Here is a 13,787-nt window from a genome sequence, read left to right as displayed (position 1 = left end):
TACACATGGAATGACAAACCTATATATACCCTCATTCACCACTTATGGTGTTGGAGGGTATAAAAATGGTAAACATTTTTAACATTTGGAAAATTAATACATTTTTGAAAGTCAACTCAGAAACACTTCTGATCTGGCTCTGTGAATTGCCTGATAATTTATCTAATGGTTTCAAAGCATCCGAATTACTTCCAAATAGACCACAGTCTACAAAAAAATTTTAACAGAAAATGCTAAATATTAAACGGAATTACTAACCAATTACGGAATTATAAAATGTCGCTGCCGACATCTTTAAAATATAGCTCGAAGTCTATGCATTATAGGTAGGTAGGATGTTGAAAAAATTATTTTATTTATGTTTATGACAAAAGACTTGATTAAATTGAGTATGTGTCGCATCCTTCTCTAATATTGTTTAATTTTGTTGTCTGGAATAACGGAGTGCTTCGAATTGCTGCAGAAAAATCCTTGGAATTTTTGCTTGGTTGAAAGCTTTTACTGGGCATAGGGGACATCGGCTCCCCCCAAAATTTTAAATTAGAAAATACTTTGAAATATGCAATTCTGAAAAGAAAAAAATAATTAAGGCATATATTATTTATTTATATTTAGTAACACAATAATTTGAAATTATATCAATAAGATTAGGTTGAGTATATTATATGAACAAACACTAACACCCCGATTTGCGTCGTTAATGGAGACAGTAGAAGTGCGACGCAAATCGAAACAAAAAATGCAACGCTGTCCCATATGACCTTTGAATGTGACTCGAAACTAATAACGGTGTCCAATTTATATCTTCTTTTGCATTTTTATTCTTTATTATCTGAATTTACTTATTAGCATCATTAAGTTTAATTTTCTTTTGAGAAAGGTCTAGTTTTTTTTAAAAGTGAATATTTGACCGAGCAAAAAAAAATCAACGTAATGAATCTATAGTAAAAATAAGTAAGTTATGGTTATTTAAATAAGCCTTTAATTTAAGCTTTGTAAATTTTTTATTAAATAATAGAAGCGGCAATCAGCTGATAGCAGATATGTTATTATACAAGCTGTAAAATATAATAAATTCATGGGTGAAATCGGGCTCCAATTAGATATAAGCAAATCCACGGTGTATCGAATTCAGTGTTGCCGAAACTTTAAGATCATATCCCACCAGATTGCACATAAAATAACGCCAGAAACCACTAAATCTTTAAATAAAATCACTGATTAAAACCGCTAAATTTTTATTTAACGAGTTATCAAGCAAAACTGTTTTAAAAACAAAAATAATTAAATTTTATATTAAAATGTGCGCCAAAAAAGTTGTATACTAAAATTAATTAAGATCAATCCATTAAAAATTATCATTTTGAGTATATTTCTGAGGTACCAACCAAATTTAAAAACTTTCATGAGACTTCATAATTGTAGCAGCACTTTTCATGGCGACGAAGGCTATTTTTAATAAAAATTAATTTGATTAAATTAAAATACATATACTTTACTGTCAAAATTTCATTAACCATCTAAGATTGCAAACAAGTTCTTAAGTTTGATTTTACAATATTAAGCTGACTGAAAACTTGCTCCACTCCCGCATTTGACCATGGCATACAAATAATTTCCAAAGTATTTATTTTATTTATTTATAAAATTAACTTAAATTTAAAAATTATAAGCTAATTGTTTAGTACTGAGCTATAGCTACTTGGGCTTTAAAATTTCCAAAGTAAAATCAGCTAGTTCATTGAAAATATAATTTTCTGAGGAATCCTGATACTGCAAAAGCTTAAACCAAAACGATGTAGTATTTGAAAGATTTGTTCACCTAATAATGTAGATGTTACTGAAAATTGTCTGGACAACCAAATTGTTCCAAATACGGAATAACATATTTTTTTATTGAAATATACTATTTATTGAAAAACTATCTATTTTTGACAGAATGTCTCGGTTTTTAGAAGCAAAAAGTAAAAAAAATATCTTAGAATCAATTGCTTCAACAGCGATATACAAAAATGTACAACACATCGTTGTCTTATTTTTGATTCCTTTTCATACATATTTCCATTGCATTTGTATTTTCGTATTTCAGTTTCAAACTGATAACCTAAATAACTATTAGGCTTAATGTAATTTTCAAAACATTCGATTTGGAACTGTCTTTTTTTTTTTAAAAAAAGAGAAGTAACACTCAGGCAATTAATATGCCTATATATAAATGTGTTACTTTCTTTGGACTTGTGTAATGAACAATTAACTTTCTCTTGAAACAAGATTATAATTTTTAAATGTTTAGATATAACAAAGAGTAAAAATTGATAAAATTTGGACTCAGATTGTTTATACTAAACACAGAAAATCAAAAATAAATATAATTTTTTGCAATGCTCTAGATTCATAAGTCTGTTCAGTACTATGATTTTCTGGTGGAGAAAAGTGTAGGGAAAAGGACGATGGGAGCCATTGATTCGCTAGCTAGGAGTCGGGTGGGGGAGTTCGTGTCCAATTTCATAAGCTTTCAATATTTTGTTGTAGACTCCCGAAAATAAACTAAACTTTACATATTGATGGATTAAGGAAAAAAAATAACTAGATTTATAAATGAAAACAAAAAAACAAACAAGCCCCTAATCCAGTTATAGGTGAAATTTTTAAGATGTGAGTGGATGCCAATGCTTCGAAACCCTCACCAGCCTTCGTTCTAGTAGCATATATTATTTATCTAGAACCCCTGATTTAAATTTTACCCGAAAATTCTCACATTTTCACATAATAAGAAGACCAACTATTTAAAATTTACAGATTCATATTCATTATGTTTATTAACAAAATTTTTAAATCATATTGAATTATATAAATTGTGTATATGATTTTAAATAAAATTTATATACTTTTAACATTTCAAAGAAAGCCTTGCAAAAATTTATAGAAAAAAAATGTAGCAGATAAATTTAAACATTTCAAAGAATTGCTAATATATGACTGATTTATAATATATTAAAGTAACCAAAAAAATAACAAATTATGAGTAAATTATTATCAAATATTAAACAAAATGTAGCAATTTAATAAATTCTCAACAATATTTAAAAATAAAAGAAATTAGCTATAAATTAAATTGATATTAAATTATTTTTAAAACTTCCTGTTTTATGTTAACTATTTCTATAATATAGATTTACGGCTATATGCATAAAAAAACCTTATTGTAGATTTAAAACACAATTTTGTTAACAAACACTTTAGCTTTAAAAAGCATTTATAAAAGTATTGTATTCATTAAAGTTTGATAAAGGTACAATAACTAATGTACTGATTTTTGTCTAAGCTGGCAATGCTTCTGATTTATTTCCCCTTTTTTGTTGTTAGTGTTGCTTTCAATTAGGATAAAATATTCGTTAATTTTATTTTTGTTCATTAATTGTTTTTAGTAATAATACATTTTTGAAGATAACAACTAATTTTTAGATAAAAAAATGTATATCTGATTCTAGTAAATTTATATTAAGCTAAAATGCATTAATGTACAAACTTTTTTATATAGTTTATTTCAATTATTATTTCAAGTATTCGAATGACGAATATTCTGTGATAAAATAAACATCACTGTTTTATAATTTGTTTTATTAATTTATTTTTATTGACATTTTGTTAAATTTTAACAAAATTTAAGGAATTTCTATGTGGAAACACATAGTTTTAAATCCGGAGTGGGTATATTAGATTCTGCTGACCTTCATCCACAATGTTTACACATTTTATTACTATATGGCGTTGCACAGTGGTTTAGAAACTTTTTTTTTTTGGAAATAATTCGTTATCTCGGGAACTATTGGAGATATTATTACAAAATTTCACATGGTTAGAGCTGAGGTGTTTTTGAGTTGAATTACATTTGTTCAGCTTCCTAGGGGTAATACGGGCCAGTTTGTGCCCCCTCAAAGTTGGTCACCTCGGGTCTCAAAATTTTTAAAAAAAATCCCCAAAAATTCAGTTATGATCCGAATGAGCTGAAATATAAATAGTCCTTGAGAAGATCTACAAAAAAAACGCTTACATGTGTAGGTTATCTCCTTCAGTTGAAGAGATATTTAGGTTTATTTATTTTTTTTTTAATTTTGCTCGATTTTTTGTTTGTTTTTTAGATATGGCGGCCCTACGGAGGGTCGAATTTTTTTTCAAAATATCAGCTATATTGGTAATAAAATTCTAAATAAAATAAAAAAAACTTGGTAACAGTTATCTCGTCCGTGTAAAAAGTTACACGCATCCAAAGTTGGAACATGTAAAATGGGCCTAATTTTTTACGATTTTTGCTAAAAAAGTCCTTATATTTTTTCTTTTGTAGAAACAAATTTTCTTTGGGACTATATACAATTTTTATATGTTCCGGAAAGAAAACTTAATGCAAAAGCATGTAAAGTAAAATTGGGCTCACTTAAGCGGACACTGTATCCCCCAGACCTATCCAAACTTGGACAATTTTAAAAAAATATTTAGGTTTCCGTAAAAAATTCTAAAAAGGCAAAGCACAGATCCTCGAAAAAGTTCCGTATTTGTATAACCCTGTATGTTGTTTAAATACTTAGAAAGTTGTTTTACTATCACACGGTAAATAGCGTCACAGTAGGCACTTTTCTAAAAAAAACTCAGTTTTTGGAACACATTTTACCCGTTTTAGGAATTTCGGTATTTGAAAATAAAAAATGTCAAAAATTATAATGTCATTAATTTAAGGACATTTGGATCTAAATTAGTTCCCAATTTTGTTATGATATCTTTAACCGTTTAAATTTTACATTAAATCAAATTTTATATTTTTCTTCATGGAAAATCACTTATATTTTTTTTTAGTTTTTAAGGTAAATGACGTTCAAAAAATTAATTAAATTCTTTAATTTTATTAAAATATGATTCTACAAGTCCTAAGGTTTTTACCAATATCAAAACGTTGAAAAATTTGAACGTTTTTTCATATATTGCATGCAAAATGTGTATACTTACATATTAAATGTAACTAATGAATTCAAACGTATACTGACTGACCTTAAAGAAAAGTTGGTATAATGCATTTTTCGCAGTAAAAACAAATAATATTTATTTTCGTGTAGGTTAATCTTCATTTAGATATATATTATTTGAACATTTTTATCCTTATATTGTAGACCATAATATAGTATTTGGGCCAGTGTGTATTCTATGTAAATTGTTTTTGCAGAGTTATAAAATTTATTGAACACGATTTTTATTTTTTTTAAATGTACCTATCATAATTTCTAAAATTTACAGTGAGTAGTAATGGAACCTATTTTTTACCTACAATAAATTAGTTTATTAGGTAGAATAAAGGTTGCATTTATTACATAAACTACAGGTGTGAGGTGTCACAGTGGGCACTTTTAGATGTTAGGTAGGCCCTACAATTCCCTATTTAGTTATATGGATTTTCTGTTTTACCTGTAGATTAAACATATGAATGAATTATAAATATAGAAGAAAATATTATTATTTATTCTACCTATGTGAATATTTTTTAATATATAAATTAATATTTTTTAAAATATTCATCATTATTTTTTAACCGTCATGGCTTTAACATTGCAACATAAAGTACTTTGCTGCGTTTTGTGGGAGACTCCGAAAACCTTGAGAGCCGAAAAAATACAAACGATAATTCAATATGTTGAAATTGAAAACCAATCGAAAATTATTAATACCGAAGTAGATAAAGTAAATAATTTCATCAAGCTATTTGAGTTGAAGATGAAGTCTGTTAACTACAATATACGAAGATTTCAATCCAAATTTGCTACTTGGTTAGAATGTTTTATTGAAATAAAAACAACTAATGCAAGAGCCCCCTGTAAATCATACGAAGACCTAGGAGACAAATCTAAAAAAATGAGGCTATCAGATATATTATCTACCCATTCGGATGCTGAAGTCAAGGATTCTTTTAAAGAAGTGCTGAGAAGAAATAAACAACCTGCAGAAGCAACACAAATAGCAGACATTCTTCCTGATGCATCACCGAAACGTCTAAAGCGAATAGTTAAAAGTATTCCAACACCTTCTCCAGAGTCAGAATTTTCTGAAGATGAAGCTATTGCCCTTATGCTGGAAGTAGGACTCAGTAAAAATAAATACATTAAACTAAGTAAGGCATTATCTGATAAGGGATGTTCGATTCTACCAGGATATAATGCATTATGGGATACGAAGAAGACTATTATACCATCGCCAATTGAAGTAACTAATGATGGAGCAATAGTTGAATTGCCTGCAATCCTGAAAAATACAGCTATAAGACTTCTTGCAACATTTTCGAGAAACCAAGCGAAGGAACTTAATAAATCCAATTTAACACTAATATGCAAATGGGGATGTGATGGCTTATCAACATTGATGGAATACAAACAAGTATCTGGAACACATACTACTTCTAACTACAAAAGTGTCTTTATGGCATCACTGGTTCCACTGCGCCTAAGGAATGATTCAATTGTTGCCTCGACATCAGCCAATAGTATCAACTATGTATGGAGAAACAAAACCCCTGGATCTAAAGCTTTCTGTAGACCAATCAGATTTCAATATGGCTGACTTCCAAAATGTATCAATACAAAGTTTGTATGCAGTTCTCCTACGGTATTTTAATTATGTACATATTTAAACTTCCTAAACAATGCAACTATGTACATTGTTTACATTTACATTTACGATATGAAATGAACATAATGCAAATTATCATTTTTTTCACTGAAAAATATATAAAAGTATTTATTTGGTGCTTATATTAAGGCCCTAATTTTATAAATCACGTCACCAAAGTAATATTTATATGGAAAGCTAAAACAAAATTTCAAACATTTTTAAAATTTGTTTTTGTTTTATATACAAAATTTTCAAATTATGAAAGGCAAATCAACACTTGAATTTTGATGCGTTTGTTCTGTTAAGAATTTGTATATAAAACAATAACAACATTTTCAAATTTTTGAAATTTTTCCACAAAAATATCACTTGGTGACGTGATTTACAAAATTAGGGCCTAAGTTTTTTATCCAAAAAAAAAATAATATTACTTCCATTTGTGAGTCTGCCATTCTCTATATTCTTTTCTTTTTTTATTTGTGTGCGTAAATAGAAAATTATCAAAGAAAGCATCAACTATAAAACCGATGCGTGATTGCTTTTTTACTGCGTTCAAAATACTTATTGGCGGCATTTTGAAATAGTATACACAGTAAGCATTTTGTATGCCGGCATTATGAAACAGTATACTTTGTTCAAATACAAAGCAACTAACATTTTGGAAGTCAGCCTATCTCAAAGAAAATAAGTCAGTTACAAAAGACTGGGTTGATAGCATTAATCGCTCAACAGAAAATTTGCATACCCTTTGTATTGAAATCCATGGTTACTATATTAACATACAGTTCGAGCTTCAACTAACGATGATTGATGGAAAAGTATGTAATGCAATAACGGAAACAGATTCCGCGTGGAAATGCTTTTTATGCGGAATGACGACATCAATTAACAAAGATGTACTTCAATTCGGAATATCTCCCCTACATGCACGGATACGCTTTTTAGAACACATGCTTCACATTGCATATGATCTAAAATACAGAAGCATACCTGGAAACCAAACGAAGATGGTTAGAAATAACAAAGAACTCATGGAAATGAGAGCAAACGAAAAACGGAGAATTCAAAAAGAGTTTAAAGAGATAACTGTCTTAAATATAGACAAACCACTTATTGGATACGGCAGTACAAATGATGGGAATACGGCAAGAAGGTTTTTCCAAAATTACGAAATAACATCGACAATAACTGGAATTAATGAGGAACTTCTTCGAAGATGTCATGTTATACTGTCGGCAATAAACAGTAAAAATAATATAAATGGAGATAAATTTGAATCCTATGCCAAAGAAACCTTTAACCTTTTACGTTCCTTGTATGAATGGAGAGAACTTACTCCTACTGTGCACAAAGTTCTTCGACATGGTCGTGAGATTATAGAATCGAATCTTCTCCCACTAGGTGAACTAACTGAAGAGGCACAGGAAGCGAGAAATTCCGATTTTAAACACATACTGTTTTTTAATACAAGAAAGTGTTCCAGGCAGTCGCAAAACGAAGATCTCATAAATTATCTTATGTTGCTTTCTGATCCTGTACTATCTTCAATTAGAAATAAATGGAGCAGGGACAGAAATTTATCATATGAAAACGAAGAGCTCAAAGAAGTACTAGATCTATTCGATGTAAATGAATATATTGTTGAAATAAAATAAAACATATTTAAAAATAAAAAAATTGTGTATTTAATTAATATCGTATACAAACATAGAATTCAAACCGGCCCAATTACTGCTAATTTATGGTAGGACCCATATTATGGCCTACAATATAAGGATAAGAATGTTCAAATAATATATATCTAAATGAAGATTAACCTACACGAAAATAAATATTATTTGTTTTTACTGCGAAAAATGCATTATACCAACTTTTCTTTAAGGTCAGTATACGTTTGAATTCATTAGTTACATTTAATATGTAAGTATACACATTTTGCATGCAATATATGAAAAAACGTTCAAATTTTTCAAAGGCGGCAAGGTTTGTGGAGCTTCTGAGTAGTAGATATATGCTTTTTGTATAAGTATTTGATATTGGTAAAAACCTTAGGACTTGTAGATTCATATTTTAATAAAATTAAAGAATTGAATTAATTTTTTGAACGTCGTTTACCTTAAAAACTAAAAAAAATATAATATGGTGATTTTCCATGAAGAAAAATATAAAATTTGATTTAATGTAAAATTTTAACGGTTAAAGATATCATAACAAAATTGGGAACTAATTTAGATCCAAATGTCCTTAAATTAATGACATTATAATTTTTGACATTTTTTTTTTTCAAATACCGAAATTCCTAAAACGGGGAAAATGTGTTCCAAAAACTGAGTTTTTTTAGAAAAGTGCCTACTGTGACGCTATTTACCGTGTGATAGTAAAACAACTTTCTAAGTATTTAAACAACATACAGGTTTATACAAATACGGAACCTTTTCGAGGATCGGTGCTTTGCCTTTTTAGAATTTTTTACGGAAACCTAAATATTTTTTTTAAAATTGTCCAAGTTTGGATAGGTCTGGGGGATACAGTGTCCGCTTAAGTGAGCCCAATTTTACTTTACATGCTTTTGCATTAAGTTTTCTTTCCGAAACATATAAAAATTGTATATAGTCCCAAAGAAAATTTGTTTCTACAAAAGAAAAAATATAGGGACTTTTTTAGGAAAAATCGTAAAAAATTAGGCCCATTTTACATGTTCCAACTTTGGATGCGTGTAACTTTTTACACGGACGAGATAACTGTTACCAAGTTTTTTTTATTTTATTTAGAATTTTATTGCCAATATAGCTGATATTTTGAAAAAAAATTCGACCCTCCGTAGGGCCGCCATATCTAAAAAACAAAAAAATCGAGCAAAATTAAAAAAAAAAATAAATAAACCTAAATATCTCTTCAACTGAAGGAGATAACCTACACATGTAAGCGTATTTTTTGTAGATCTTCTCAAGGACTATTATATTTTAAATTTCAGATCAATGAATTTTTGGGGATTTTTTTAAAAATTTTTTGAGACCCGAGGTGACCAACTTTGAGGGGGCACAAACTGGCCCGTATCCTAATTCAACTCAAAAACACCTCAGCTCTAACCATGTGAAATTTTGTAATAATATCTCCAATAGTTCCCGAGATACCGAATTATTTCCAAAAAAAAAGGTTTCTAAACTACTGTGCAATGAGTAATTCCAGCATGTAAGTTTTTTAGATGACAGTCTTGAACAATTTTATATGCAATAGGGCTGTCTTTATGGAGTATGATTTGATGCTGACTATCATAAGGCAAGTTAGCTTTATTGAATCTGCCGCCTACTCGCAAAATACCACGCTCATCTAAAAAGGGTGACAATCGTTTTATCTTTTTGCTGGTAACATCACAGTCTGGCAACCCTCAAGTGTAAATTAAAATTTTTTGCTTGTTCTCTTACGACTTCTTAAATTTAATTATTTTATACATCAAATTTTTTTATTCTCGTGATTTAATTGACACTATATTTATTGTGAAGAGTGGTTAATAGTGCAGTGATATTATCTGGTGTGTATATCATACATTTCATTTGTGTTATTATTTTGATATATTGTGCCCAATTATAATTGTGTTTTGCTTTTGCTTTTTTGAAGCTTTTTGCTTGTTTGTTTTGATTATTCAATTCTACCGTATCGCTGATACCTTTTGATTTATTTTTTTCAACTACTGAATTTAATAGCATACCTTAGGGCTTTTATTTAATTTTTCTGTTTGTCGTCTTATTATTACACTGTGAGAAATGTCCTGTTCATTTGAAAATTGCAAAGTTCGCAATGAGGACCGCCTTTTAGTATGCTGGATGTGTGATACACTTGTCCATTTCCAGTGTGCCGGATTTAAAGGAAGGGATTACGATAGGATCATTGATAGGTCGAATGGACTCAGGTGGTCCTGCAGTAAATGTAGAACGTTTGATGTCAATTTCCATAAACTTTTTAGCGATGCTAAGGCAGGATTTTCTGACATCATTAGGGACTTTTCCATACTAAATGATAAACATAAAAAAGTTGAAGACCTTTTTACTAACTTCGATCTTTCGCTAGCGGGAGTTTCCCCAAAAAGGAAGAAAACTTCATCGAGGTTGAATGTGGAAATATACCGTTCCCCGGTGACTCCTGTTTCTTTCGAGTCCATTAGGGTTGGACCAACTGTTGAACCTGGAGATATTCCATCCATTTCTATTACTGGAGTAGGAGATGAAACCACAACACCAAAGATATCACCCATTACTCCAGTGAGTTCTTCTGATCCTGGTATAGGATTTAATCGTTGTACCACCGCGTAAGACAGTCTTTTTATCAAGATTTGATCCTGATACTACCGTCGAGGCTTTAGTTAAATTTATTAAAAATCATAGTAAAGGTTTTAATGATTCGGATTTTATTGTTCAGAAATTTAAATTTTCTCAGCCTAGGGATATATCATCTTTTAAGATTATAGCTCCCATAAAGTTATTTGACATATTAGTAGACAAATCTATCTGGCCTGATGGTGCCCTAGTTAGGGAATTTATTCATAGAGATAGACCGAGAACTAATAGAGTGGCTACCTTATCAAAAAACTAACTGTTGAAAATGATTCTTTATCGATTTTATACCAAAACGTTATGGGATTGAATACCAAATTGAGTGATGTTTACGGTAAAAGTGTAGGTTGCGATTATAATGTTGTTGCTTTTTGTGAAACTTGGTTGAATCATGGGGTTGACGATAGTGAGATTTTTTGTGGAAATTATCAGGTTTATAGGAATGACAGGTATGCTGATATTGATGAATATAAGAAAAAAGGTGGAGGTGTTTTAATTGCTGTTCATAGTTCTATTGCATCTGAGTGTTTTGAATTTTCATATCAGATCAATGTTGAATTCTTATGTGTTCGATTATCTTTTATGAATACCTGTATATTTATTACATGTTCGTATATTCCGGCTAACTCCCCCCCTGATGTTTATTTACAACACTCCAAGTTGATTGGTGTCATAGCATCTAAACTATCTGCTAAGGATTCAGATAGATTCATTCATATTTGAGTTGAAGATGAAGTCTGTTAACTACAATATACGAAGATTTCAATCCAAATTTGCTACTTGGTTAGAATGTTTTATTGAAATAAAAACAACTAATGCAAGAGCCCCCTGTAAATCATACGAAGACCTAGGAGACAAATCTAAAAAATGAGGCTATCAGATATATTATCTACCCATTCGGATGCTGAAGTCAAGGATTCTTTTAAAGAAGTGCTGAGAAGAAATAAACAACCTGCAGAAGCAACACAAATAGCAGACATTCTTCCTGATGCATCACCGAAACGTCTAAAGCGAATAGTTAAAAGTATTCCAACACCTTCTCCAGAGTCAGAATTTTCTGAAGATGAAGCTATTGCCCTTATGCTGGAAGTAGGACTCAGTAAAAATAAATACATTAAACTAAGTAAGGCATTATCTGATAAGGGATGTTCGATTCTACCAGGATATAATGCATTATGGGATACGAAGAAGACTATTATACCATCGCCAATTGAAGTAACTAATGATGGAGCAATAGTTGAATTGCCTGCAATCCTGAAAAATACAGCTATAAGACTTCTTGCAACATTTTCGAGAAACCAAGCGAAGGAACTTAATAAATCCAATTTAACACTAATATGCAAATGGGGATGTGATGGCTTATCAACATTGATGGAATACAAACAAGTATCTGGAACACATACTACTTCTAACTACAAAAGTGTCTTTATGGCATCACTGGTTCCACTGCGCCTAAGGAATGATTCAATTGTTGCCTCGACATCAGCCAATAGTATCAACTATGTATGGAGAAACAAAACCCCTGGATCTAAAGCTTTCTGTAGACCAATCAGATTTCAATATGGCTGACTTCCAAAATGTATCAATACAAAGTTTGTATGCAGTTCTCCTACAGTATTTTAATTATGTACATATTTAAACTTCCTAAACAATGCAACTATGTACATTGTTTACATTTACATTTACGATATGAAATGAACATAATGCAAATTATCATTTTTTTCACTGAAAAATATATAAAAGTATTTATTTGGTGCTTATATTAAGGCCCTAATTTTATAAATCACGTCACCAAAGTAATATTTATATGGAAAGCTAAAACAAAATTTCAAACATTTTTAAAATTTGTTTTTGTTTTATATACAAAATTTTCAAATTATGAAAGGCAAATCAACACTTGAATTTTGATGCGTTTGTTCTGTTAAGAATTTGTATATAAAACAATAACAACATTTTCAAATTTTTGAAATTTTTCCACAAAAATATCACTTGGTGACGTGATTTACAAAATTAGGGCCTAAGTTTTTTATCCAAAAAAAAAATAATATTACTTCCATTTGTGAGTCTGCCATTCTCTATATTCTTTTCTTTTTTTATTTGTGTGCGTAAATAGAAAATTATCAAAGAAAGCATCAACTATAAAACCGATGCGTGATTGCTTTTTTACTGCGTTCAAAATACTTATTGGCGGCATTTTGAAATAGTATACACAGTAAGCATTTTGTATGCCGGCATTATGAAACAGTATACTTTGTTCAAATACAAAGCAACTAACATTTTGGAAGTCAGCCTATCTCAAAGAAAATAAGTCAGTTACAAAAGACTGGGTTGATAGCATTAATCGCTCAACAGAAAATTTGCATACCCTTTGTATTGAAATCCATGGTTACTATATTAACATACAGTTCGAGCTTCAACTAACGATGATTGATGGAAAAGTATGTAATGCAATAACGGAAACAGATTCCGCGTGGAAATGCTTTTTATGCGGAATGACGACATCAATTAACAAAGATGTACTTCAATTCGGAATATCTCCCCTACATGCACGGATACGCTTTTTAGAACACATGCTTCACATTGCATATGATCTAAAATACAGAAGCATACCTGGAAACCAAACGAAGATGGTTAGAAATAACAAAGAACTCATGGAAATGAGAGCAAACGAAAAACGGAGAATTCAAAAAGAGTTTAAAGAGATAACTGTCTTAAATATAGACAAACCACTTATTGGATACGGCAGTACAAATGATGGGAATACGGCAAGAAGGTTTTTCCAAAATTACGAAATAACATCGACAA

At 30.0% G+C, this 13,787-nt stretch overlaps 1 protein-coding gene across 3 annotated transcripts in view; it reads right to left on the bottom strand.

Annotated features, from left to right (window-relative positions):
- Positions 1-320: 320 nt before the first annotated feature.
- Positions 321-13,787, bottom strand: part of Tre1 (Trapped in endoderm 1) — a 195,986-nt gene continuing 182,519 nt past the window's right edge. For 2 of the 3 annotated variants that reach the window (XM_065507019.1, XM_065507020.1), the window contains one exon: positions 321-567. In XM_065507019.1, the coding sequence (XP_065363091.1) occupies positions 381-567 (187 nt within the window). In that variant the 3' untranslated portion in view covers positions 321-380. The remainder of the gene's footprint in view (positions 568-13,787) is intronic. The other variant, XM_065507021.1, reaches the window with a different exon arrangement.

The sequence above is a fragment of the Calliphora vicina genome, chromosome 4, assembly GCF_958450345.1.
Source record: "Calliphora vicina chromosome 4, idCalVici1.1, whole genome shotgun sequence".
Lineage (NCBI taxonomy): Eukaryota > Metazoa > Arthropoda > Insecta > Diptera > Calliphoridae > Calliphora > Calliphora vicina.
Note: the sequence above shows the minus strand (reverse complement) of the source record. Positions and strands in the feature narration are given on the sequence as shown.